General features: G+C 43.3%; 1 protein-coding gene across 1 annotated transcript in view; it reads left to right on the top strand.

The window, feature by feature from the left end:
• The first annotated feature begins 378 nt into the window (after positions 1-378).
• phlda3 (pleckstrin homology like domain family A member 3) overlaps positions 379-25,697 on the top strand; it is a 60,476-nt gene continuing 35,157 nt past the window's right edge. The window contains exons 1-2 of the mRNA XM_003220510.4: positions 379-1,056; positions 9,150-9,536. Of these exons, the coding sequence (XP_003220558.2) occupies positions 525-1,056; positions 9,150-9,298 (681 nt within the window). The 5' untranslated portion in view covers positions 379-524 and the 3' untranslated portion in view covers positions 9,299-9,536. The remainder of the gene's footprint in view (positions 1,057-9,149; positions 9,537-25,697) is intronic.

Here is a 25,697-nt window from a genome sequence, read left to right as displayed (position 1 = left end):
ATATTTTAAACTAAGAGGTTTCAAGGGAGTTTTGGGCAATTACAACTGCAACTTCAAGGGCAATTCCAACTTCAAAGAAACAACCATCCTCTGATAACCAAGTATATTTTTGTAGTGGCATGTCTTTGTCCTTGGCAGTTCAAAGACATGGTCCTTCAGTTGAACAGCTGAGTTACCTGTGTGCCATTACATGAATGCTTATGAATACTGTGTCACTTGTTCAGAGAGTTGACTTCTAACAAGGTCATGCTTTCCTTAATTCGTGGTTTTCAAAAGGTGGTCTCCGCATATTCATGGAAATTCATTTGCCAATCGGAAATGTGCCCAGAGACTGGGTGCAGTTCTTTTCCAATACCCGGAGGTGTGCTGTTCCCGGGGCGCTCGCCGTCCCTTGCCGGGCGTGAGCGGGGCTTGGCAGGCGAGGAGGCGGGCGCAAGCCGGAAAGGAATGCGAGTGGGAAGGCAAGGAGGGAGGGCCGGCGCCCGGCAGCAGGGGCAGGAGCAACAGCAGGAGCAGCAGCGGGCATGCCGAGGCCCATCCCGCCGGGAGGGAGAGCCGGAGAGAGGCGAGGGCTGCCCTTCTTCCGACGGGGCGCACGCAACGGGGAGGGCGGGCTCTCCAACCCGGCTCTCCCTCGGCAGGCAGGCAGGCGGAGGGGAAGCGGCGGCGGAGAAGCGCCTGGCCGGCCTTTTCCCATGGCGTCGGAGAAGGTGCTGCGGGAGGGGGTGCTGGAGAAGCGGAGCGGGGGGCTGCTGCAGCAGTGGAAGCGCAAGCGGTGCCTGCTGGGCGAGAAGGGGCTGCGGCTCTTCGGGGCCAGCCGGCGGGGCTCCACGCGCTGCAAGGAGCTGCCCTTCGCCCGCCTCAAGGCCCTCGAGTGCGTGGAGTGGAAGCAGCGGCGCGTCTACTTCACGCTGGTGACCGACGGCGGCGAGGAGATCGACTTCCGATGCCCCGAGGAGGAGCCCAGCTGGAAGGCCGACATCGCCCTGGCCCTGGCGCGCTTCAAGAACCAGCAGGCCGTGCAGGCGGTGCGCGCCAGGCACAGCTGCCGCGCAGGTAGGACGCCGCGGGCACGGCTCCCGAGCGACGAGGAAGGGCCCAGCCAGGCTCCTCGGGGTGCTTGCGACTGCCGCCCTCAACCGCCCCCCCGACCATTGGCCAAAGTGGTTGAGGCTTCTTGGAGCTGATCTCCAAAACATCCCGGGGGCCAGAATTTGGGAATCACTGGCTTGGCACCAGCCCTCTTGGGGGCGAAGGCTAAAGGCCTTGTAAAACTGAAACTTCCATAATCGCATAGCATTTTTTAAATTGTGTCAGAAGCGACTTGAGAACATACTGCAAGTCGCTTCTGGTGTGACAGAATTGGTCGTCTACAGAGATATTGCCCAGGGGACGCCCGGATGTGTTACCATCCTGCTTGGAGGCTCCTCTCATATCCTCGAAAGCTAGAGCTGACAGACAGGGGCTTACCCTGTATCACGGATTCAAACCAGCAACCGTCAGGTCAGCAACCCAACCTTCAGGTCAGCAGTCCAGTAGGCACAAGGGTTTAACATAACCCATTGCGCCACCACACAGCATTGAGCCACTGGCAGTTAAAGTCGTGTTAAACTACATTCATTCATTCCCCCGGTGGTGCAATGGGTTAAAACCTTGTGCCGGCAGGACTGCTGACCAAAAGACCAGCGGTTCAAATCCGAGGAGCAGGGTGAGCTCCTGCTTGTCAGCTCTAGCTCCCCATATTTTACCACAGGATGGTAGAATATCAAACATTCGAGCATACCCTGGGCAACATCCTTTGCAGACGGCCAATTGTCTCACACCAGAAGTGATGTGCAGTTTCTCAAGTAGCTTCTGACACGGAAAAAAAATCATTCAGCCATGTAGATGCGCCCTTCACATCCCCACTAGCGCACACCCTTTTATGCTGCAACTTCTTTCTTAATTCTGTGGGGGGCATCTACACTGTAAAACTCACACCCCGTCAACTACCATGGCTCAATGCTATGCAGTCATGGAAGTTATAGTTTTACAAGCTCGATGCTACAGAATCATGGGGAGTTACAAGGTCTTTAGCCTTCTCTGCCCAAGAGTGAGGGCGCCTCTCCAAACTGCAGCTCCCAGGAGCCCATAGCCTTGAGTTTTGGCAGCTAAAATGGTGTCAAACAGCATTCATTATATCAATGTGGCCTCTGTTCAACTCCTAAGAAAGACTTCATCCTGAGAAAGTGGGGAGTTGCTGCTGTCCACCTGGAGCAGGCATGGGCAAACCTGGGCCTTCGGGGTGTCTTGGACTTCAACTCCCACCATTCCTAACAGCCTCAGGCCTGCTTAAGCGGCTGAGGGGGGAAAGGAAAGGGCCTGAGGCTGTTAGGAATGGTGGGAGTTGAAGTCCAAAACACCCACAGGGCCCAGGTTTTCCCATGCCTGACTTGGAGGGATCAAGGTTTTGCCTCAGTATGAGGCAGCCCTTACATTTCACATCATGTGTGTCCTCTTTCTTGGTCACAGTCATTCAGTCTATTTGGCTGTTAAAAGCATTTCTCACTTTGCTGCTGGCCTGCAGTTCTGAAGCAATGTTATGGTGTGCCTTCAAGTTGTTTCTGACTCATGGCAACTCTAAGGCAAGCTTATCACGGGTTTTCTTGGCAAGATTTGTTCAAAGGAAGTCTGCCCACTGTCTTTTTCTGAAGCTGAGAGAGCCCAGTTTGGCCAAGGTCATCCAGTGGGTGTTTCAACCCTAGTCTCCAGAGTTGTAATCCATTGTTCAAACTACTAAACCACCCTGACTCTCCAAAGCAATATCCATTGAATATATATATATTGAAAGCAGTCTAAGAGAAGATTTTCAAAACCTGTTTTCACCATCCTTTTCACCTATGATGAACCGAAGGCAACCCACCACATGGTTTTATTGGCAATATTTGTTCAAAGAGGTTTGTCACTGAACCACTGAGGCTGAGAGAGTGTGATTTGCCCAGGGTCACACAGAAGATTTTCTGGCTGAGTGGGGATTAGACTCTAGTTTCTACCACCCAAACCACTACTCAGTACTGGCTATCCAAAGCAATATACATTAAAATAATTGAGAGGGCTGTTTTCAAAGCCTGGTTGCACGAGACAGGGATTGTTTCCACGAGTCATCATAGGAAGACAAGTCCCAAGGATAAATGGGTATGTCAGGGCAAAGATCCAAATGACATCCCCTTTCAGAAAAGTATAACCTTTGACACTTAGCTACTTTATAATGGTAATGGTACCCCGAAATGATATGCAAGGCAAGGCTGTGTAGTTGGACTATATGGTGAATATGGGCAAATTTGATTTTTCTTCTGACATCACACAGCTGCCTGTATGTGACTTTGTCCAGTCAGTCTTCATTGAGTGCTGGGACATAAGGAAATAAATACTGCACTTGCTTGGAAATGTTACTTTTTCAATTATATCTTCGAAATCTCCTAGTCAGTATGGCCAATTTCTGTGAGAGTTCTGGGAATTGTAGTCCAAAAAAGTAATACTGAACTGATTGAACCATATGGCAAAAGAATGGTTCCCTCTTCATATACCGTATTTCCTTCCTTCTGCTTCATCCTTTACTAGGGAAAGATGTGTGTGTATAGGTCTTCAAGTGGACTGACGACTTACGGTGACCCCATTAATTTCAAGTATACTTGTGACTTAGACCATTCTCATTTTTGTGGAATTGTATGGACTTCCAGAATAAAGGAATACAGCATGGCCAAATACTTTGCAGCTTCTCTATTACTGAAGCTCACAGCTTCTTTTTATCATTTAGGTTAAAGATTTCAAAATTGTTTAAAAAGGAAGGGAAAGGGTACCATAAATAATAGCACAAAAACCCTGTAGAACATTATTTTTACTGTTTCCTGGTATTAAGTTAGTTTCAGTGATGCTGCACACTCATTGCAGATGAAGTTTCACTCATGACTCAACCTTATCTTACTCCTTTAGTGGCTGCTGTAATCTTTAAATTGTGGATTAAAATGTCTGAAGGGAGAGAGATGGAAGAATAGTAACCACATCTCCTTTTGTTTTGATAATGTTCACTTCAGATTGACATATCCAGTTATTCAAACATGGCCATTATCCACTGAAAGTTATTATAAAACACAGGGGTTTTCCCCACCCCCACAGTTAATTTACCCATTTCTGTCAAAATATAATTTGCTTGCCTAGAGATCACTGATAACCAAATTAAATTTGATGACAGATTTTTGTGTGTTCAAACAACACATTTGTCCAACCCAGAAGAGCTCAAAGGAGGGGTAAACTTTTCTGCAAAGTTTTCCTCAGTTGACCTTCAGTATTTGAGAATTGTACTAGTAGCAAAGTAAAACGCTGCCTGAGAAAAATAACAAGAGGGCACTCTCTCTACAGTCCATATCAAAATGGGGACTAAAATGGCAGAAGAATCTTATTTGAACTCCGGTAATGGGATAGGTGGTTTCCTAGCTACTTGGTCACTATTCTACCTGGAGGAGTTATAGTTCAAGGTAATATTGCTAAGCTGTGACAGATGTACAAAACAGTTGAAGATGTAGGGTGGGGGGCACAACTTCCACCATACATCTTCAACTGTTTTGTACATTCTGCCCTTTCAAGAACTTAAATGCTCAGAACAAGAGGAGCAGGCCTTTGACAGAATGCTCCATGAAATTCATGCTAATAAGCTAGTAAAAATTGGGCTTGACAATTCTGCTGTTAGGTGGATTGGGAATTGGTTGACTGACTGAATCCAAGGGGAGCCCAGCAATGCCTCCTCCTTATCCTGGAGAGGAGTGACCAGTGGGTGTCACAGGGTTCTGTCCCAGACCCAGTGCTATTCAGCATCTTTATCAATAATAATAATAATAATAATAATAATAATAATAATAATAATAATAATAATAAATTTTCTTGCCCACCTTTTGTCACAGCTCAGGGTGGGTTACAGCATTTCTAAAACATAAACAATCACATAATCATTTCAAAACACTCTGTAAAATACACATATGAAAATATACCTCCATAAAATACATATCAAAATACACAAAACAAAAACAAGGTTTATAGTGGAGTCAGAACCGGCCCGAGGTCATTTGAAAACATACGCGGAAAAAAAAATCCCGCCCCCCCCCCCCGCGGTGCAGGAGGCGTGGCCACGCAATGCGGGAGGCGGGGCCAGACCTGGCCCCGCCCCCCGCATCGCGCGACCACGCCCCTGTGTTGCGTGGCCACGCCCCTCGCGCTGATTCAGTTTCAATTTGTTTTTCCTCATCCAGCCCATTATCTCCTCCAGCATTCATTCAGAGGAGACATGCTATCCTTAGCTGCAGCTGCTTTTGAAGGCATGGAGAAATATATTTGAGTGTCATCAGCATACTGATAATATCCTACCCCATGCCTACAGATGATTTCTCCCAGTGGTTTCATGTAAATATTAAAAAGTATTGGGGATAGAATGGTACTTTGTGGGATACCGCATAGCAGCTCCTTTTTTGAGGAGCAGCTATCCCCAAGTGTCACCATCTGGAACCTGCCTGAGAGGTATGACTGGAACCACTGCAGCACAGTGTCTCTGATATCCAGCCCCCTTCCCCCAGGTGTTCCAGAAGGATACCATGGTTGATGGTATCGAAAGCCTTCGAGAGGTATAGAATCATCAACAGGGACAGTGTCAGTGTTGAGATGGAGATTATCCACTAAGGCAACCATAGCAGTCTCAAATCTGTATCCTGCTCTGAAGCCAGTTTGAAATGGGCCAACCTTGCCCAAAAAAGGGTGGTTAGACGCAGGTCCATCATTATTAGGGTCCAGGGATCCAGGGAGGGCTTTTTCAGCAGTGGTCTAACTACAGTACAGTCTCACTTATCCAACATAAACGGGCCGGCAGAATGTTGGATAAGCGAATATGTTGGATAATAAGGAGGCATTAAGGAAAAGCCTATTAAACATCAAATTAGGTTATGATTTTACAAATGAAGCACCAAAACATCATGTTAGACAACAAATTTGGCAGAAAAAGTAGTTCAATATGCAGTAATGCTATGTAGTAATTACTGTATTTATGAATTTAGCACCAAAATATCATGTTATATTGAAAACATTGACTACAAAAATGTGTTGGATAATCCAGAATGTTGGATAAGTGAGACTCTACTGTACTACTTCTTTTAAGCAAGATGGAAAATTCCCCTCCCTGAAAGATGTGTTAATAATTTGTTGTATTACAGTAGAGTCTCGCTTATCCAACCTCCACTTATCCAACGTTCTGTATTATCCAACACAGTCGGCCTTTTCGTAATCAATGCTTTTGTAGTCAATGTTTTCAATACATTGTGATGTTTTGGTGCTAAATTCGTAAATACAGTAATTACTTCATTACGTTACTGTGTATTGAACTGTTTTTTTCTGTTGATTTGTTGTAAAACACAATGTTTTGGAAATTAATTTGTAAAATCATAATGTAATTTGATGTTTAATAGGCTTTTCCTTAGTCCCGCCATATTATCCAACATTTTCGCTTATCCAACGTTCTGCCGGCCCGTTTATGTTGGATAAGTGAAACTCTACTGTATTATTATTATTGTATTGTCTAATTGCATCTCCTCCCTAGACAACCAGCCAAGTGGGATAGGGATCAAGAAAGCAGGTTATCCTCCTTACTTGCCCCAGCAGCTTGTCCACATCAACAGTACTCACCAATTAAAACTGATCCAGTGTAAACCCACTCACACAGTTGCTGGACATCTTGTTGTCTTCTGCTCCGATGACAGCATCTAAGTCGGCTCTTCTGCGAGATATTTTATCTGCGAAGTGGTTGTTGAAAGCATCATAGTGAACTACTGAAGGTTCTAATAATGGGTTCAGAGGAGAGGGCACCTGGGTTAAGCCTCTCACCACTCTGAACAGCTCAGCTGTGCGAGAATATGCAGATTCAATGTGTACAGAGAAGAAAACTTTCTTCACTACACGTATTGCCACCTTATAGGAGTGATGGTTCCCTCTATACTGTGTCTTGTCATATAAAAGTCAGGTATTCTGTCTTCTACGCTCTAGTTGTTGTCCTTGACTTGGACGATGGAATAGAAGGTATACTAATTAAATTTGCAGATGACACCAAATTGGGAGGGATTGCTAATACCCCGGATGACAGGATTGGAATCCAAAATGACCTTAAAAGATTAGAGAGCCAGGCCAAAACTAACAAAATTATTTCAACAGGGAAAAATGCATGGTACTACACTTAGCCAATCAAGATTAAATGCACAATATAGAAAAGTTAACCCTTGGCTTGAAAACAATATCAGTGAAAGGGATGTAGGAGTCTTAGAGACCATAGGCTATACATGGGTCAACAATGTGATGTAGCAGCTAAAAAGGCCAATGCAATTCCAGGCTGAATCGATAGCAGCATAGTGTCTATATCAAGGGAAATAATAGTACCATTCTATTCTGCTTTGGTCAGACCTCACCTGCAATACAAGAAAAGAGATTCCACCTAAACATTAGGAAGAACGTCCTGATGGTGAGAGCTGTTCAACAGTGTAATGCACTGCCTTAGAATACATTGATAACTCTTTCTTTGAAGGTTTATAAACAGAGGATGGATGCCCATCTGTCAGAAGTGTGTTCATTGGATTGGATGGTCCTTGTGGTCTTTTCCAAGTTTGTGATTCTTAGTGGGCACCCTAGCTCCATTCCATTCAGGAAAGCTGCAGAGCTGCAGATTGATTTTACTTGAATTCTGCAGTGGGGTAGAGGCTACCACCACAGTTGAAAGCAACACGGTAGTTTAAGAGGTTGAACAGGCAGGGACTCTTCTCTCCTGTCCTCCAGGAGAGAAGAGTGGCAAAAGGAATCAGGAGTAACATGAGCAATAGGACTGCTAACCCTCTATTTCTGGAGCAATTGGCCTAAAGGCAAACCTGGTTCCTAATCATGGGATTGTGAGGAAGCAAGTTGAATGTGATGGAGAGGAGTCTGCACTCCTCACCTGTGGCTCCCTTTAAACCACACACACACACACACATTTCTATGAGATGGTACTGCTTGGTATGTAAACACCAATAAACTCTGCCATTAGGTTTAAGTCTTGCCAATAGCTCCAGTCCCCCCCCCCCCCCCAATCCCTTGCAGGTGTTCTTGCCCTGTTTTTGTTTTTTTTTAATCCTGCTCTGGCTTGCCATTCTGCAAATCCCCATCAGGCAGGAAATGTAATGAATGTGAAGCTATTGTTCAGTGCATGCCCAGACCAGTGAATTGGGGAATCCATCCAGCAAAACTGATAAAAAGATGGGTTTAGAGCAGAAAATTTATAGCATTCCAGTGAAACTGTATAGGTTAAGGTGGTTGTATGTCCTAGGCAGGGAGCAATGGAAACCGAGTCAATCCGCCCACACAGTTTCAGCTGCTCCCATCACCCAACCTGCTCTGTTTTCTGTTGGTTAGCCTTTTGCAGAGGATTTTTCATATAATAACTATTCCACTTGTCTGATACAAAGAGGTAGCATTAAATAGAGGTGTGCGACTAGTTCTCCTAACACAAATACCCTATAACCCGCGTATCTACAGGCACGCAGTTTTACTTAACCACATTTTTAAAAAATGTTATCTCTAGGCATTTTCTAGGTTCTCCGCATAATATTATGATATGCTTAGAGTTGTACTGTACCACCTTCTGCTTGGATAAGGTCAGAAGATTTAGTCAATATATATCTATTGTGACCCATGATGAATAGATAGGCACTTCCTGAAAGATTTGTTTTCTAGATTCATATCACCCACAATCAATTAAACATTATCTCTCTCTTTTTTAAATCCTCTTTTTTACTGAAATTTTTTACAGTTTCAGATGAAATTACACTGTATGCCCCTTACACTGCAGAACATTGAAGTGCACTCCTAAAGACAAGAAGAGCTCAGATGAATAGCTCTGGAAAGCTATTTATTATTGCTGATAGTGTGATGTTACAGTTAAACTTTTTGGTATATGAAGTACTTTACAAAACTGTAACAAGCCTGTGAAAATTGGGCACATGCATTTTAACAGGATTTCTTTCCCAACTCCATCTCTGTCCCTTGTAATGGTCTCATTTGGTTTTTCAGTTTGTCTCTGTTCTAATGGTTTCTCTCTCTCATTTTCCCAGCCCTACAACAAGAGGCAGCCCCAAATGGCCAGATTCTCATGAATGGATCAAAGGAGCCAGATCCTAATCTGAACATGGAGAGAGTAGAAGAGCTGATGACTGTGAGTTCACCTGCCAATGGACAGAAGGCAATTTCCACCTGCAACTGAATGCAGAGCTGTTGGGTTTGTTCTGTGGTATCGGTGCTGCAAACGAAAGTGATTCCAGAAGCATCCAACAAAACCTGGATAGCAAGTTATAGCAAGAATGAACTGCCAATTCTGATTCCTTGGCAAGGCACTCACAAAGTCACCTATCGAAGTGTTGTGGGCAGATACATAAACTGTCTGCACTCAGTAACCAAATCCATGAGCTTTGTGGACTAGGTTCGAGAGAGAAATGCAGCAGGTATGAGAAAGAGAATCATTCCATTCCATCATTTGTTTTTCTGCCAGCTAGGCAATGTTGGAAGTAACTGAAATGTGATGACTGAGGAGAAGTGTTTGAGCTGAACAAATGCTGTCTCACACTAGTTGCAAGAGGGCATCCTTCCATAGTGAACCAAATGGTGGTCTTCGAAGGAGAAACTGTAAACCATTCCATTTACCTTCCTCTTCTCTGCCTGAGAAGTCATATGTTCTTAGGAAGATGCTGGCTAGATTAAATAGACTGAAGACAAATGTAAGCACCTTCGCAAGGAACTCCTGTGGGATTGTGGAGTTTTGAGACTTCCTAAAATGAGTCCCCTCCGTAATGATTGTTCCTTGAGTTAGCTGCTCTGAGTCCCTCAATGAGGGAGAGAGGGCGGGATATAAAACAAAGTAAATAAATAAATATATTCTGTTTACATCTAAAGAACAGGTAGTATGCTGGCTGAATCAGCCTCGTGCTTTGACAATCTGGATACTCTGTGTTGTGCAACAGTGTGCAGATGTTGATGCATTGAATTACATACTGTTATCATTGGTAGGGATGTTGTGAGAATATCTTATAATTTTGAATGGCTGCCAACTAGGTAAAGGTACCTGCCTCCTCTCGATACCACTGCCAACTTTATTTACCTATTCCATTGCCCAGTGATGTACTTTAGGGCATGGAAGAGAGGCAGACACAGGAAAATGGGCATTCCCAGTAGCCGAAACATATTTATACATTAAGAATGAGACTGGAATTATTCCTTTCAAAATTTCTGGTAAAAATAGTGTTAATAGTAATAGGCCATTACAGAAATAGCTAAGTCACGAGGCATGGGCCTGCATGTGCCATCCTTACCTTAGTATCCCACCCTCCTTGTTTTGAAGTTTTTCACACTATGCAAATCACTTCCAAGAATGCTTCTGCAAATAATTCCAAGAGAGACACTTCCGCTTTAATAGGGTTCTTGATCACATAGATAATCCTATTTTCATGTAAGTGAATTAATGTTAAAGGCTTTCCTATTCAAAAAGGTTATCTAGGCTACTTGATAGTGCTAATGCATGGGGAGAGGGCATATAGAGGCAGGACCAGCACAGATGCCCCTGTGTCAAGCCTACATGTAAGAGTTTTGTACCAGAGATCTAGAAGAGATCTTGAAAGACATCTAGAAAAAATCACTACAATAATCCTTTATTAATAACATTTCAAGAAAATAATGCTTGTCTTTATATAACTTACTTTATCATTCTTTCCTAGTTATGCTCGTCATGATGTACCTTACAAGGCTGTGTTTGACTTTTGTTAATAATGTGGGAACATTTCTTCAAAAAGTACATTTCTTACTTTTTCTTAACTCCATTTGCATCACATCTTATTCAAGTAGTCTATGAAGTTGGATAGGAGGAAAATAAGTAATAGTAGTGAAGGAACTTTATGTAAATAGTTCTTTTCCTTGTGGTCTCTTAGTGCAGTGTGGATCAATACAGTCCCTTCCTTTATGATATTTCTTAGACCAAGGTTGGGGGATCTGTGACCAGATGTTGAATTCCACTTTCCAGTAGCCCTAGCCTACCTGACTATTGGTAAGATTTGGAGAGAGTGGGTTTTCATGAACATCTGGAAGGCTGTTTTCCCCACTTCTAACTTCGAGAGAGACTAAATGAAAAATGCACCAGAACTCTCCTAGAGGTAAGTTGCTGCCTGAAAAGCTGCATCTATCAACATTCCTGTTTTTAAAAGTATTAGGATTCTTTCCATCTGGACATTCTCATGTGGATCCCATGTCAATCCCATGTTAATGTTAAAGGCTAAATAATGGGTATGAAAAAGCTGAAGGTTTTTAGAATTAGTTTCATCTGAAAGTTCCTGCTCAGCTGCATGAAATTGAATAGGTTAAAGAAAGGACTGCAGTGAAAAACACGCTGGAGAGTTGAAGTAATGAGACCACAAATTTTCAGAAAACAGTGCACATGAAATGGTCAATCTAATTTTGTAGCATTTAACCAAATTGACTGAAGATGTCTATGAAAGAACAGATTATTGAAATAAAGATTTGTCTTAACGGTGCTATAAAACTATTTTTTATTTCTTATTTTTTCAATAAACAGCTGCAATGGACTAATAGGGCTCTGAGCTTGAATTGTATAATTTGCCTAAGCCATGGTTTGAAACTTGTAATTTCCAAACTTTTCTAAGTAGTCAAGAAATTTCTATATAACAGGTGTGGGGATCATGTGGTCCTCCAGATAGTTTTAGAGTGCAAAGCTCAGCATTTCTTACCACTGGTTATGCTGGCAAGAGTTGCTGGGACAGTTCAACAACTTCTGAAGGATCATGTGATTCTTACTGATTTAGTGGAGGAAGTTTCCTTATACTGGGAAAACTACTGATCCTAGCCTAGTATTACCTCCGATTGAGGATGCATCTACCCTGTAGAATTAATCATATTCAACACCATTTTAACTGCCATGTCTCAATGTTATGGAATCATGGGAGCTGCAGTTTCACAAAGTCTTTAGCATTCTCTGAGAAAAGGGGTTGGTGCCTCACCAAACTATAACTTCCATGATTCCTCCACCATAGCAATTAAAGTAGAGTCAAACTGCATTAATTTTACAGTATTAACTGCACCCTGAGAGTAACTGTTTCGGTCTTTAGGAAAGATCGTTCTTGGCCCTATATCCTGGTTTTGATTGGGCATTGCTCCTGGATGTTCAGATGATGTCCAGGAATTTAAGGTCCATAATGTGGGATAAAACCAGTGCAATCTGGTTTATCCCACAGTAGGAGAAGTCAGAGAGGGTGCGTCTACACATACACTGAAATCCAGGGCTGGGTTTGAGCATTTCTCTGAACAGGCCCCATAATTGGTGGAGCTGTTTAGATGTTCCACCCCTGAACTGTCACAGCAGGAGCAGAATCCAGATTGTACAGTTGGGCCAATACCAGTTTGGCTTCACTGGACAGTCACCATTATCTGGCCTATAATGTGTGTCACTGCAGCATCTAGCAGATAGCCCACAGCTTCCGACAGTTGTTTCACACAGCAAAGTTGCCCATAAGACCAAGGAGAAGGAGTGGAGATTCCCTAGCTGTGGTGGGAGAGTAAAAGGCAGTATCTCTGGATCCCAGGATTAGTAGTCCACCAGTGCCTGGAAATCTTCCTGTTTGAACTACAGCTCCCCAAATCCCTCAACCAACATGGTGATTATTCTAGCTAGGAGATTCTTGGAGAAACACTCTACAAAGTGACTTTACCAAGCTATGGTCTCTACTCTACGTCTTGTACTAGTTTAGGCCTAAGCTCAGAAGTGTTGCCTGGATTTATTTCAGACATATGAATATGTAAGTTGGTAAGGTTAGTAAATACATCTGTTCTTGGGCGATGAATGATGTGTGAGCCATGGGCCAGCTTCTGGAAGTTTGCCTACTTTCCATTGCAAGTAAGTAGTGTGTGTTATCTTTCCAGGGCTGGTGCTAACATGAGGCTTCTGAGCCAATTGTTTCAGATAGCAAAGCAAAGGGGTATCAAATGTGGCATTCCTTTTCTCCTGCCTTCACTATTGTCCCCATGCCACCCTAAGAGGGTCTATTCTATTCTTGGACCATCTGCTTCAGTGCTTTTTGGTGATGATGGCCCTTGATGTGCTTGATAGTCAGGCTCCATGCCATGCCATATGAGACACCAAATGGTAGTGTCACCACTGCAGCTTCCCTGACATAGAATGAGAAGAGAAAAGGCTGATTATGGTATATCTACTGCACACCACGGGTAGAGAAGGAGGCAGTAACATAGAATCTGGCTGTTTTTGTAAAATGTTTGGGATGATGGAAAGGGATTTGAGGAAGTTGCCTGTCCTGAAACATAGGATTTATTTTTTCCTGGCCACTCACCCCATAGTGCCTTTATTTAAGCACCGTTGGGAGCAATATTTTTTCTTCAAAAACCAATTGTACATCAACTATTCTTCAAGTTGTGGTTGGAGGACAGTAGACACCACTGCAGTTATACAGCGTGTTTGAAAAAGAACTCCCTAGTTTTAATGTGTTTTAACTTAAAACTAGGGAGTTCTTTTTCAAACACCCTGTATTACTTTTTTTTCCTTTTCTTTCTTTTACGGTGGGATGATTACTCAAACCTCCCACAACAGTTCACCCCACCTCCTTTACCACCACCCCGTCCTCTTCTTCCATGGGTGGGCTTGCACTTTCATTGCCAGGATGCTGACTACTTGGCTGGCTGTGCTGTCATGCTCTTCATAGTGGTATGGGGACCTGGAGCATGCTTCCTGCCCAACCTGGGGTAGACATGATTCTAATGTGTAACTGAATATATTTTGCGCAGTAGGAACATAAAATGTGCAGAAAGAAATTGTTTTTTGGGGGCTGTTAGTAATATGGGCTTGGATTTGGAACACAATTATATCCTAAAACAAGTGGCTAAAGACACAGAGCCACAAAATGATTACTGTTACTTTTACTGTGGTGGTGCAGTGGGTTAAACTGCTGAGCTGCTGAACTTGCTGTCTGAAAGGTCAGCAGTTTGAATCCGGGAAGCGGGTGAGCTCCCACTGTTAGCCCCAGCCTCTGCCAACCTAGCGTTCAAAAACATGCAAATGTGAGTAGATCAATAGGTACTTGTCCAGTGGGAAGGTAACTGCAGTCCATGCAGTCATACCAGCCACATGATCTTGGAGGCATCTACGGACAATGCCAGCTTAGAAATGGAGATGAGCACCACACTCCAGAGTCAGACACTACTAGACTTGATGTCAGGGGGAAACATTTACATTTAACATTGAGACCTACTATCTGACTCTTATGTCACCAAGAGGGTACATACATGGATGTCTAACTATTAAAATTAATTCTCACCCATTTCACATATTGCTACTTGTATTTAGCACTCTTTTTGCACACTTCATTGATTTTCATCCCTGGATTTTCCAATGACTTTTTCCATTGTAGAGATTTCAGCTAGGATCCTCTGAAGATGCCAGCCACAGATGCAAATGAAACGACAGGAGAAAATGCTGCTCAAACATGGCTATACAACCTGGAAACCACACAACAACCCCCTCCCCCAAATCACACATTTCACTTGTAGTTTCTTTATTTTTCATAAACCTATTTTTTTGGGGGGGGGGGGGGTGTCATGGCTAACAACACCATTACATGAATTTTGTGAACTTTGTTCCATCCACAGTGATATTAATACTACAGAGACATCTGCCAGTGTAGGCTTAATTTCAAGTGACTGACTTGTCCCTTTTCTCTCCTTTTGCAATTGGAAAAATGATTTTAAAATAAAATAGCTCCTTTCTTCAAAATATAGACTACAATACCTGGTATTCGTTGGTGGTCTTCTATTCAAATACTAACCAGGGCTAAACCTGGTTAGTTTCTAAGATTAGACAGGATCTGGTGCCTTTGGGGTATTTAGGCAGGTGTGATTGAGTAATACTACTGCCATTTTTGCTTCCTTGCCTTTGAATATTCTCTGCCAGCCTGACACTTTTTTTAAAAAAAAACCCCTATAATTGCCAGAGTCCTCTGTCTAGCACAGTCACAGATTTTTCCTGAGTGGAGGACTCTGCGAACTGTAGTCCAAGAAGTAACAGTGCCAAGTTCTGGTCTTGGGTAGTATCCAGTCTCCCCTACTCCTCCCTTCTTTGTGGACCCTGACATTTATATATCTTTGTCCTTTTTAAATTATACTTCAGAGCTTGTTTCCGTCTTCTGGGTGCCTCTTGTAGCACTGGAGATTAATATACTATTTCCCTCGTGCCTCATGAGCTGAAAGACTGTGGGGGTGGATAGTTCATATCACTTTTCTCACTGCCTCCAGGGGCTGTTTTTTTAAATTCAAGCAACAAAGGGCAAAGTCACTGAGCCTCTTGCTAGAGGAAATAAGCACAAGATTATTTTCTGGGCACATGTGCTTTTGCCATCAAGTCAGCAGATTTACTGTCCTCATCACAGCTATGTGCACATACACCCACAAAACAGCTATTTCTGCCCTATGAAACCTAAATAAAGCAAAAAAAAATATGGAGGTAAAAGACATTTGAAGAGCCTAATTTAAGAAAACGTAGGTTTTTTAGTGACATAAGGTTTTCATCAGGCAGGAAACCTTGCCTGATAATGGAGTGTTTTGCATAATTGAAAAAAGTCATATCTTTATGTCCGGAATTTATTTTATGTCACCAATATCTAAATGTGCAAGAGCTTCATATATTGATAACGCATAACCAGAGCGGGCCCTAGGTATTTTTAAAGTGTAGGCGAACAGAATTTTGCCCCCCCCCCCCAAGCCAATCACTGAAAAATAAAAGCGTTGGATAAGCGAAAATGTTTGATAATAAGGAGGGATTAAGGAAAAGCCTATTAAACATCAAATTACATTAAGATTTTACAAATTAATCACTAAAACATCATGTTTTACACAAATCAACAGAAAAAGCAGTTCAATACCTTGCAGAGGCAGGCCGCAGGAGACAGGAGCTGCCTTGATGGTGCCCCCAACAAAATGGTGCCACAGGAAACTGCCTAGTTGGCCTGGTGGTTGAACCGCCTCTGCGCATAACCATAGGTTGGGAGAAGTCTCTATCAAATCAAAGTACCGTATATACTTGAAGATAAGCCGAGTTTTTTTTATCTCTTTTGTTGGCTGAAAAAGCCTCCCCTGGCTTATAATCGGGTCAAGGTCAAGCCAGCAGCAGAGCCTGGAGGCCACAGTATGTTTTCTTTTCCAAAACCTCCCTTCTCCGCTTCTCCTCCCAGGCTGGAATTATCTTATTTTTTAAGAGAGGGACAAGGAGGGAATGTTTTTAAAAGCGAAAGAAGAGTGAGTGACAGAACCTCTTGCAAGCCAGGAAGAAGAAAAAGATTGCATGGTGGAAGGGGAAGAAAAAGAGAGACTCTTGCAAATTTGCAGGATTTATTTTTATTATTACTATTATTGCAAGAACATTTGAGTCAAAAGGGAGGGAAAGGAGAGCAACAGAAGGTGTGTATTTCTTTTTATTCCTAAGGAAACAAAAATGGAGTGGGGGTTTTTTTGGGAGAGGGAGGGAAGTTTTAAAAAGCCCTTTCTGGCTACTTTTAGAGTTTGAAAGAGGGAGAAATAAAAGAGGTGGGAAAGGGGAGGAGAAAAGAGGGCAAAGTTGTTTTTAGGGGGGCTTTGCTTGCATTTCTTCCTTGGACAAATGCATGCCCCAAAGCTTGTAAATAATATATAGATTTCCCCCTACAAATACATTAATTTTATATATGAATTTCCCCTCACATGTTTGCAAGTCTCTGCAAATCTTATAAAGATATAATTCTCTCTATATAGAGCAATGTCTAGATAGATAGATAGATATTAATATACATATAGGCCTTTTAAATATGCACACACACAGAGAGATGTCTAGATAGATGTAAACATAGATAAATGGGACTTGCAAATATTGCAGGAGGGAAATGCACATATATAGAGAGAGGATTTGCAAACTTTTCAGGGGGGAAATGCAAGTGTGAAATTAGTATATATAATTATAGAGCTATATCTAGCCCTGCATTGTTTATATAGGCATTGAATGTTTGCCTGTTACTATGTTGGAAGCTGGCCTGAGTCCCCATGGGGAGATAGAGCAGGATACAATGGAAGTTGTTGTTGTTACTGTTGATGATGATGATGATGATGATTATAAAGTTATTGTTGATACCATATTGTTTTTGTTGACCCTACTTATGCACTTACAGAGTTAGCTTACTGTTTTTCTTTGAAATACGGTAAATATTCAAAAAACATTTACCCCACTTATGCCTCAGTTGATGTAATTTTATTGGTATCTATTTTTATTTTGAAATTTACCAGTAGCTGCTGCATTTCCCACCCCCGGCTTATACTCGAGTCAAAAAGTTTTCCCAGTTTTTATGGTAAAATTAGGTGCCTCAGCTTATATTCGGGTCGGCTTATACTCGAGTATATACGGTACTCAGTAACTGTATTAATCTCAACCCTTGATAGTTATTTCCTACTCCCATCCCATCATCTCTGTTTTAGCCATTTGTTGTAGCATTCAGAGAGATAGCTGTGTTCATCTGTTTTAGCATAAAGAGGGCAACTGGAAGAAGAAAATTCTAGCATAATTTTTTATGGATAAGGACACAGTTCACTCCATCAGATGAATTTCTTTTTAGTTAGTCTCATAAGTGCCACTGTGCTGCTTTGTGCCTTTTTAATAATTGTATTATTTGTTATGATATAAGCTTTTAGGAGGGAGAGAGTCTGTTTAATCAACTATAATTAAGCAAGTTCTAGCTTATGACCAAATTAACCTAAAGGCACAAGATACTATCTGATCTTGGAAGCCAAACAGGGTCAGTCCTGGTTAGTACTTGAATTTTTTTGTGTGTCTCAGGAGCGACTTGAAAAACTGCAAGTTGCTTCTTGTGTGAGAGAATTGGCCATCTGCAAGGACGTTGCCCAGGGGATGCACGGATGTGGGAGGCTTCTATCATGTCACCACATGGAAGCTGAAGCTGACAGAAGGGAGCTCACCCCACTCCCCAGATTTGAACCACCAACCTTTCAGTCAGCAGTCCTGATGGCACAAAGGTTTAACCCATTGCGCCACTAGGGGCTCCTTAGTACTTGAATGGGAGGCCACCAATGAATGCCAGGTGCTATAGATTCTATTTCAGAAGAAGGAACTGGCAAAACTACTTCTAAATATTCCTTGTCTAAGAAAACTGTATGGAATTCATTGAGTCACTATATGCCGACAGGCCACTTGAAGGTACATATGCACACAGCTCATGAATCTGTTCACTGGTTAGTTTTTGAGGTGCCATACAACTTCTACTCGTAATATGAAGTGTGCTTGAGCAAATAACTCACTGAAATTGCATCAAAGCTACTGCCTTTATTCTGGAACCAAAGTATTTCAGTATTATTTATTATTCCAATTACTTTGCTGTAGGGCTTCAGGGATCCTGCCCAAAGAAAACAAGGATAAACTTTTGCCTCCCTGAAGGAATATTTCCCTTCATAAATATAAACACTCCCTCTTTTCTTCCTTCCTTCCTGAAGAAACTTACTCCTGATTCAGCTCTTGGATTGTAAATCTCTCACCAAAGCAGACAGGTCCATGTACCACACCTCTTGCTACCAGGTTCTTAGTTCTGAAGCCAAAATAATCAATTATGCCTTCTTTTCTGATTCTCAATACATGTGAGGGATGCGAGAGAATTTTCTGGCAGCACAGAAAATAGAGGTCACTCCAGATGCCTGAGCTCATGCCAGATTTCTGCAGGAAGAAAGGCTATCTTTTGGTGAGGAATACATACTCCCACCCTAACATGCACATTCCTCATCCAATACGCTCACTACTCAGTGAGACATCAGTGTAGCACTGTAGCACTGTAGTGCTGTGAGACAGCTAAGTAGTGTTGTAATTATAATTTCTGTAACTAAGTTGTTTGGGAGAGAAAAGAATGTTCTGTTTTGCAAAAGGAACTCTGACTCATTTTGCCTTTGTATGTTGATGGATAGACTTCTCAATGACATTTCAACAATCTTGTGCCAATGGCCTAAAATGATGGGATCAACCCAAAATATCAAAGAAACAATTTGAATGATTGGAAGAAACAGTGTTCAGGCACTCTGAGGAGTCTGAGAGGAAGCAAGACTTCAGCACTGAATGTTCACCTCATTTTAAATGGTAGAACAGCTTTACTCCTAGACTTCATTTAGATGTATTGTGAAACCAGGGCTTTGGCAAGAGTTGGACTTTTGCACTCTTCTCTTTTTCTCCTTTGAACAGCATAAGATGAGACGTGAACCCCCCCCCCCCCCCAACTTCCAGTTTTAAATTAACTTCTGTGCCTTGTGATATTTAAACTCAAGCAAGAAGCTTTTGTTTCAATTATAGGTGGTAAGAACATATCATAAATATATTATGAATTCACACCTAGCCTTTTCCTAACAACAGTGGTTTAACTCAGTGATAGGTGAAATTGAGGCTTATAGACCTTAATTTGTAAATAGCAGATGGATCTATGCGAAAAGTTAGGGGACTCAATGCTTCTGAGTACTTACACAGCCCAGATATTTGTGATCAATACTAATACCATGTCTTGCTACTCTTTTTCAAAGAAACACACTCCTTATTTTTCACCAACACTCATTTTCAGCAACATGATTTTTCTCGTATATATGTGAAGATGTATCATTGGTGTTGTTAGGCACCCAGGGATCTGAAATCCTTACCAATCTTGTTAGAGCCAGCAATTTTTTGTGTATATATCCTGTAATTGCCAGTTTGCATGTTTCAAAGCTTCCTGTTCATTTGCTATTCCACATTATCTATCTTCCTGCATCACTAACTAGCAGTCATTTTCTCTTTTATGACTCTCTCACATTGGTTTATATATTTGATTATGGACAAGTAGTGTACGAAAATATACACCTACATGTTTAATTTAAAAGTCTACATTTATATTCCTTTACTCTATGGACTGGCAGATGGGTAATTGTGGGATTAATGCTTGTTCAGCCTCTGCCTTGCCAATTTGATTCCTTTGCTTGAGTGATTCACTACAAGATCTCACATTTTCCAACTAAATCTACTGCAAATCACTGTGATGTCTACTCATGGATGAACTATCATTTTGAAAAATGATCATTGTAGACACATAGAAGTTTCCTGTAATTCTAAGTCAGAACAGTTGTGAGGAGTGGGAATAAAAATTCCCACAGCAGAAGTGTGCCGTCCGCCGGACAATAAAAAACTATAAAACTGAAACGTGCTGTCCTTTATCCGGGCGAACTGCAAATCCCTATAAGCTGTCCTATAGATATTGAACGACTGAGTCTGGATAACTTCAAAAAGGGATGTTTATTCATACAAGGTTGTAAACCTGGCACAGATCTTAAAGTTGTAGAAAATGAAACAAATTTCTATAGGTTTTAGGTACAGAATTATCCCTGGTTCCAGAAAGCAAAGGTGATTATAAAACCACTATACCCTAATCACGCTGCCTATATTAGAAGGAGAAACTCTTTCCTTCCCTATCTTTACAGCAAAGATTAGTTCTAGAAGCGACAGAATAACCCTGCTCCTCTAACTAGATTTCCTATTCCAGATCAATATAATTCAATACTTATCTAATTTGGATAGGCTTAGATTGGCCTGGTTTTGAGGATGATTTGTCCCAGTTAGCCTTGCACAGCTCCAGCACGTTGGAAGACTATAGCCAGAATGAAGCTCCAAAATGGAGACTAGACCCTGGTAAAAAGGGCGGTCCTAAGATGTTGCATTCTTTGACCAATCACTGCAAAGAAAACTGCAGCCAGCTCTTGCAGATTCCAAGCCACTTTTCCTAGGCCTTTGCAGCCAGAGGCTCAAACAAAATGTAAAGGAGGGAAAACAAACAAACGACCAATAGGTAAGGCAAACCATCGTCCTGGGGGACGGAACACTCCCCGCTAAATTCCCAGGATGTGGGAATTTACCAATCAAAAACATACAAACACCTTTGTATACACAACAATACAAACACTAGAACTTTAAACATCTCCAATAAGCAACACGAGGTCACTAATTGGTCTGTCCAAAATGGACACTTTGCCTCTGTTGCAAGTCTTTAATTGAACTTTCCTGACCTTACCGTCCGGGCAAGGAAAGGTCTTTAATACAATGCCCATGGGCCACGCATGGCGGGGCAAGTCTTTGTCCTTTAACAACACAACGTTGTTAACCTCAATGTTGTCCTGTGGGCTTTGCCAGATTCTTCTAGCTTGAAGCTGGCTTAAGTACTCAGCTTTCCACCTTTTCCAAAAGTGGTTGGCCAAGGACTGCACCTGTTTCCACAGGGCACAGTGAGTTCCGTCCGGAACTGGCAACATGACGTCCTTCCATCCTGGCACCTTTTGTGTCAAAATAAGTGCAGGAGTCAGTGGTTGTAAGTTCTCAGGGTCACTGGTAAGGGGAACCAGCGGCCGGTTGTTGATAATTGCGGTAACTTCCGCCATAAGTGTCACCAAAACATCATGCGTCAATGACCTATGACTCAAAAACATGGCATTAAGGATTTTGCGACTAATACCAATCATCCTCTCCCAAACACCACCCATATGGGAGGCGTGAGGAACATTGAAAGTCCACATAATTTGTTCAGTATTCGTAAAGTTCTGAACCTTTGGGTCTCTCCCAAACCTAGACACACAATTGAGTTCTTTGGTCGCACCTACAAAATTGGTGCCACAGTCCGACCGAATTGACTTAATTGGCCCTCTGAGGGCTATGAACCTTTTTAATGCGTTTAAAAATGATGAAGTGTCCATCCCTTCTATGACTTCTATATGGACAGCTCGTATTACTAAACAAGTAAACAAAACTGCCCACCTCTTGTTATTTACAACACCACCCCTGGTTTTCCTAGTGACAACCTCCCAAGGACCAAACACATCGATTCCCACATGGGAAAAGGGTGGGTCTGTCAAGTCCTATCCTGAGGTAGTTCTGCCATCAACTGACTTTGACAGTTTCGCCTAAGGCGCCTGCATTTAACACATTTGAAAATACAACTGTTGACCAACCTTTTGGCATTAACTACCCACAGACCTTCATTTCTAAGGGCTGCCTCAGTTAGAGTTCTACCCTGATGATGGATCCTTTCATGGTGATGCCGAACGAGCAGCAATGCAGTGTGACTATTAGGGGGTATGATGATGGGGTTTTTTATGCACGCCTTGAGTTTAGCTTTGGCTAACCTTCCTCCAACTCTCAAAATACCCTCCTTGTCTAGAAATGGGTTTAACTCATTTAGAAGACTTTGATTAGGGATGTTGAGCCCTTGCTCTAGCCTAGCTATTTCCTGCTTGAAAGCAGATCTCTGTACTGACTTGAATATGACGCTCTTAGCCTTTATCATATCCTGGACCTGTAAAGGCTCACTATCTTTGCAAGCTAAACGATGTATAAGCCTAGCTACTGCTCTAAGAAGACTGTGCCACTCCGAAAAACGTTCAAAACGGTGTGGTTCCAGGCAAGATCTTTGGCCCATCTTGATTTCTGTGGTTGATTTGCAGGCTTTCACCTCTGCACTTCGTGAGACTTGAGCATTCATAATGTCCGAAAACCTTTGCTCATCTTTCAAGAGCGCTGTGGCTTCGTCTCTCTCAGAGACTTTGAAAATGGAGGAATACTCTGGAGTTATTGCTTGGCAGTAGACTGAGATGTGACTTAGGCAACTGCGCACAAGTGTAGGACGTCCACCTTTAAGCACCTGTGCTTGATTGGAGTCCAACGACGATGGTGGGTGCATCTTGTTTATGCACACTGGGCCTGTAACTGTCCAGCCTAGTGGTAGCAGCTGAGCAATGGGCGCCCCTGGAGGTCCCTTAACTTGGTCGTTCACATAGAACAAGTTCGGACAGTCCGCACCAAGCAGAAGGGCAATGTCCACATCTGGACGGAAAGCAGGTATGGCATTCTTTAATCGTCGCAAATGTGGATGAGCCTCCACAACTTCTCTAGTTACAATTTGTTTTTTGTTCCGAGGGATGGAGGAACACTCAATCAGGTCTGGCAACTTGAACTGCCTCTTCTGGTCGCAAGAGGAAACAACAAAGCCGGATGCTATGCGACCCTGCAACTTCTTCTTCCCTACACAGGTGGACATGGTGTAGTCGACCGTCTGGGTTTTTATGTCAAACAGTTGGAAAAACTCTGGAGTCGCCAGGGAGGCGTCGCTTTGTGAATCCAAAGCCACGTAAAGTCTCTTTTTAAGCCAAGGTCTTCTGGCTGGATATACATCTGCTAGGCAGAGGGATGGCAGACTCTGAACTGGTGCACGTCAGAGCATAGTTCAGTGCAGGCGACCGATGGAGCATCCTCCTGCATCCGTGACGCGGCCTGCATGTTGGTGGCTTCAGTAGATGATCCTTCTTTGGAAAACGTGTCCCCTTTGGCGCGGGAGACAGCGTCAGAGTTGTGCATCGCGGTGCAATGCTTAAGGCTGTTACACCTTGCGCATTTGACGTCCTCTTTGCAGTTGGATGCAAAGTGAAGAGTTGCTCCACAGCACCTAAAACATATGCCCAGCTTCTGTACAATCTGTTGTCTTTCTTTATAAGGCTTCTTGCCAAATTCCCGGCAGTTGGCCAAACTGTGAGGCTTTTGGTGAATGGGGCAGAGCACCTCTTTTACCTCCGACCTGGGTTCATCAGTCTTGTGTTGAGTTTCGACTGCCTTTACGCTGACAGGTCTATTGGCCTCTCTAGGTGGTTTCTTGTCCACTTCAGATGCCTTCCCTGGATGGGTCCCTTGGTATAAGGTGGGGAGGCCCGTCTGCGGATCATTCCTTTCTCTGGCCGCCCTGGTGATGAACTGGACCAAATGAGAAAATGGAGGGTATGCCTGGGAGTGGGCCTCCTTGTAGTTGAAGACCTCCTGTCCCCAGCGTTCTTGCAAAGTGAAGGGCAGCTTGGTCAAGATCTGCCTCTGGGACAGGTGCTGATCGAGGCACTTCAAACCGGGCAGTTCTGGATTCTCCTTGGCCGACTCTAATTCCGTAAGGAGATCGCTGAGGTCCCACAAGAGTTTGAAGTCTTTGAGTTTCAAAGCTGGGAACCTTTGGAGCTTGTCCATAAGAGATGCTTCAATCTCTGTGCTGGCCCCATACCTCTGCTGCAACCTGGCCCAGGCCTTTTCCAGGGCTTTGTCGGGATCGGCTACGTGGGCTGCGTAGATCTTCTTAACTTGTGAGGATGAGGCTGGGCCCAACCATGCAGCCAGAAGAGTCAGTTCTTCCTCAGGCAATAACTTTAAGTCTCTGATTGCTCTCTGGAAGGTGGCCTTCCAGAGAAGAAATTCCTCAGGCTTGTCCGAAAACTTTTCGACACCCTTGTCCTTAAGATCTCTTCTGGGGCTTCTGATGATGGAGACAAGCTGGGACTCTGGCGTCGAAGGGAACAATTGAGGAGTTTGCTGTTGTGGAGTGGACTCCCACCGTGTACCTTGCGTCAACCTTTGGCCTCTTGGAGGGATGACATCGACCACTGACGAATCGGTGGCTCCCTATGCAGCTGTCTGTAAGGGCCAACTAGCACTTGGCCTTGAGGCCCTGATTGACTGACCTAGGGATTTAGCAGGAGGCACAGGTAGCTCGGGCAAGGGTGAGCTCCCCGCTATGACGCTCTGCTCTGCAGGAAACTCAAAAGTGACTTTGGGGCCCTGCTCTGGGTAAGGAGAGAAGTCTCCCTGTTCCTCATCCGAAAACTGGCTGTTTAAGCTATTACGATGCACAAGCACCTTGGAAGAAGGGTCCTGCTTCGGCAACTGACTTACATTTTCTTCTGTGAGTGGCTCAATTAGGGCCTTGGCCAAAGTCTCAGCCCTTACCCTTTTGGCTGCGGCATCCATCTTTATTCTAAGCATTTCTATTTCACATTGCCTTTGGGCCTGTTCTATTTGCATTTTGCTTTGCAGTCGTTGCTCTTCTTCTTTAAAGGGAAGGGTGAGATCAGCTGCCTTAGCATCAGCCTCCGCCCCCGCTACCTTGCTCTTTAGCTCCAGACGTGCAGCCTCCTTAATGTGCAAGGCAGCTAGGGAAGAGATGGCACTCCCAGCAGCAGAAGACTTGCTAGAGTGGCTATGTTTAGATGATGCACACTCCCTTAGTTTAGATACCTGGCTAGAGCGGTTGGACTTAAGACTAAGTGCCACAGCAGGTGATTTTAAAAGATTGGTCTCATGGCTGCATAAGGAAGACTGATTTCCTTTTGGCTCAGACCTTAGATTAACAGGTGGAGAACTAAATTCCAAGGCATCTAGAATTGCCCTCACCTTATTTTCTTTCTCATTAGTGTCAGCTAAGACACTCACTATTTCTAACTCTGAATCCTTGGCGTTAATGCGCTCGAGGACCTGGACTATCTTAGACACCAAACCCCTCCAGAGACCGAAGGTCTCTTCAAGGTCGGTCTGTAATATGGATGGCACCCTTGTAATACCCAAGCTCTCAATTCTGTCCATCAATGTTACAATTCGCTCCCATGCCGAACCTAACCTCACATGGAGGAGCTCCTTTTCATCTATTAGATGGGCTAGCATCTTGGCTGAAGGGTGTTTTATCCTTTGGGGCCTTTCATTCCTA

This window comes from Anolis carolinensis, chromosome 4, assembly GCF_035594765.1.
Source record: "Anolis carolinensis isolate JA03-04 chromosome 4, rAnoCar3.1.pri, whole genome shotgun sequence".
Lineage (NCBI taxonomy): Eukaryota > Metazoa > Chordata > Lepidosauria > Squamata > Dactyloidae > Anolis > Anolis carolinensis.
The sequence above is the reverse complement of the archived record's forward strand: the minus strand, read 5'-3'. Positions and strand labels throughout refer to the sequence as shown.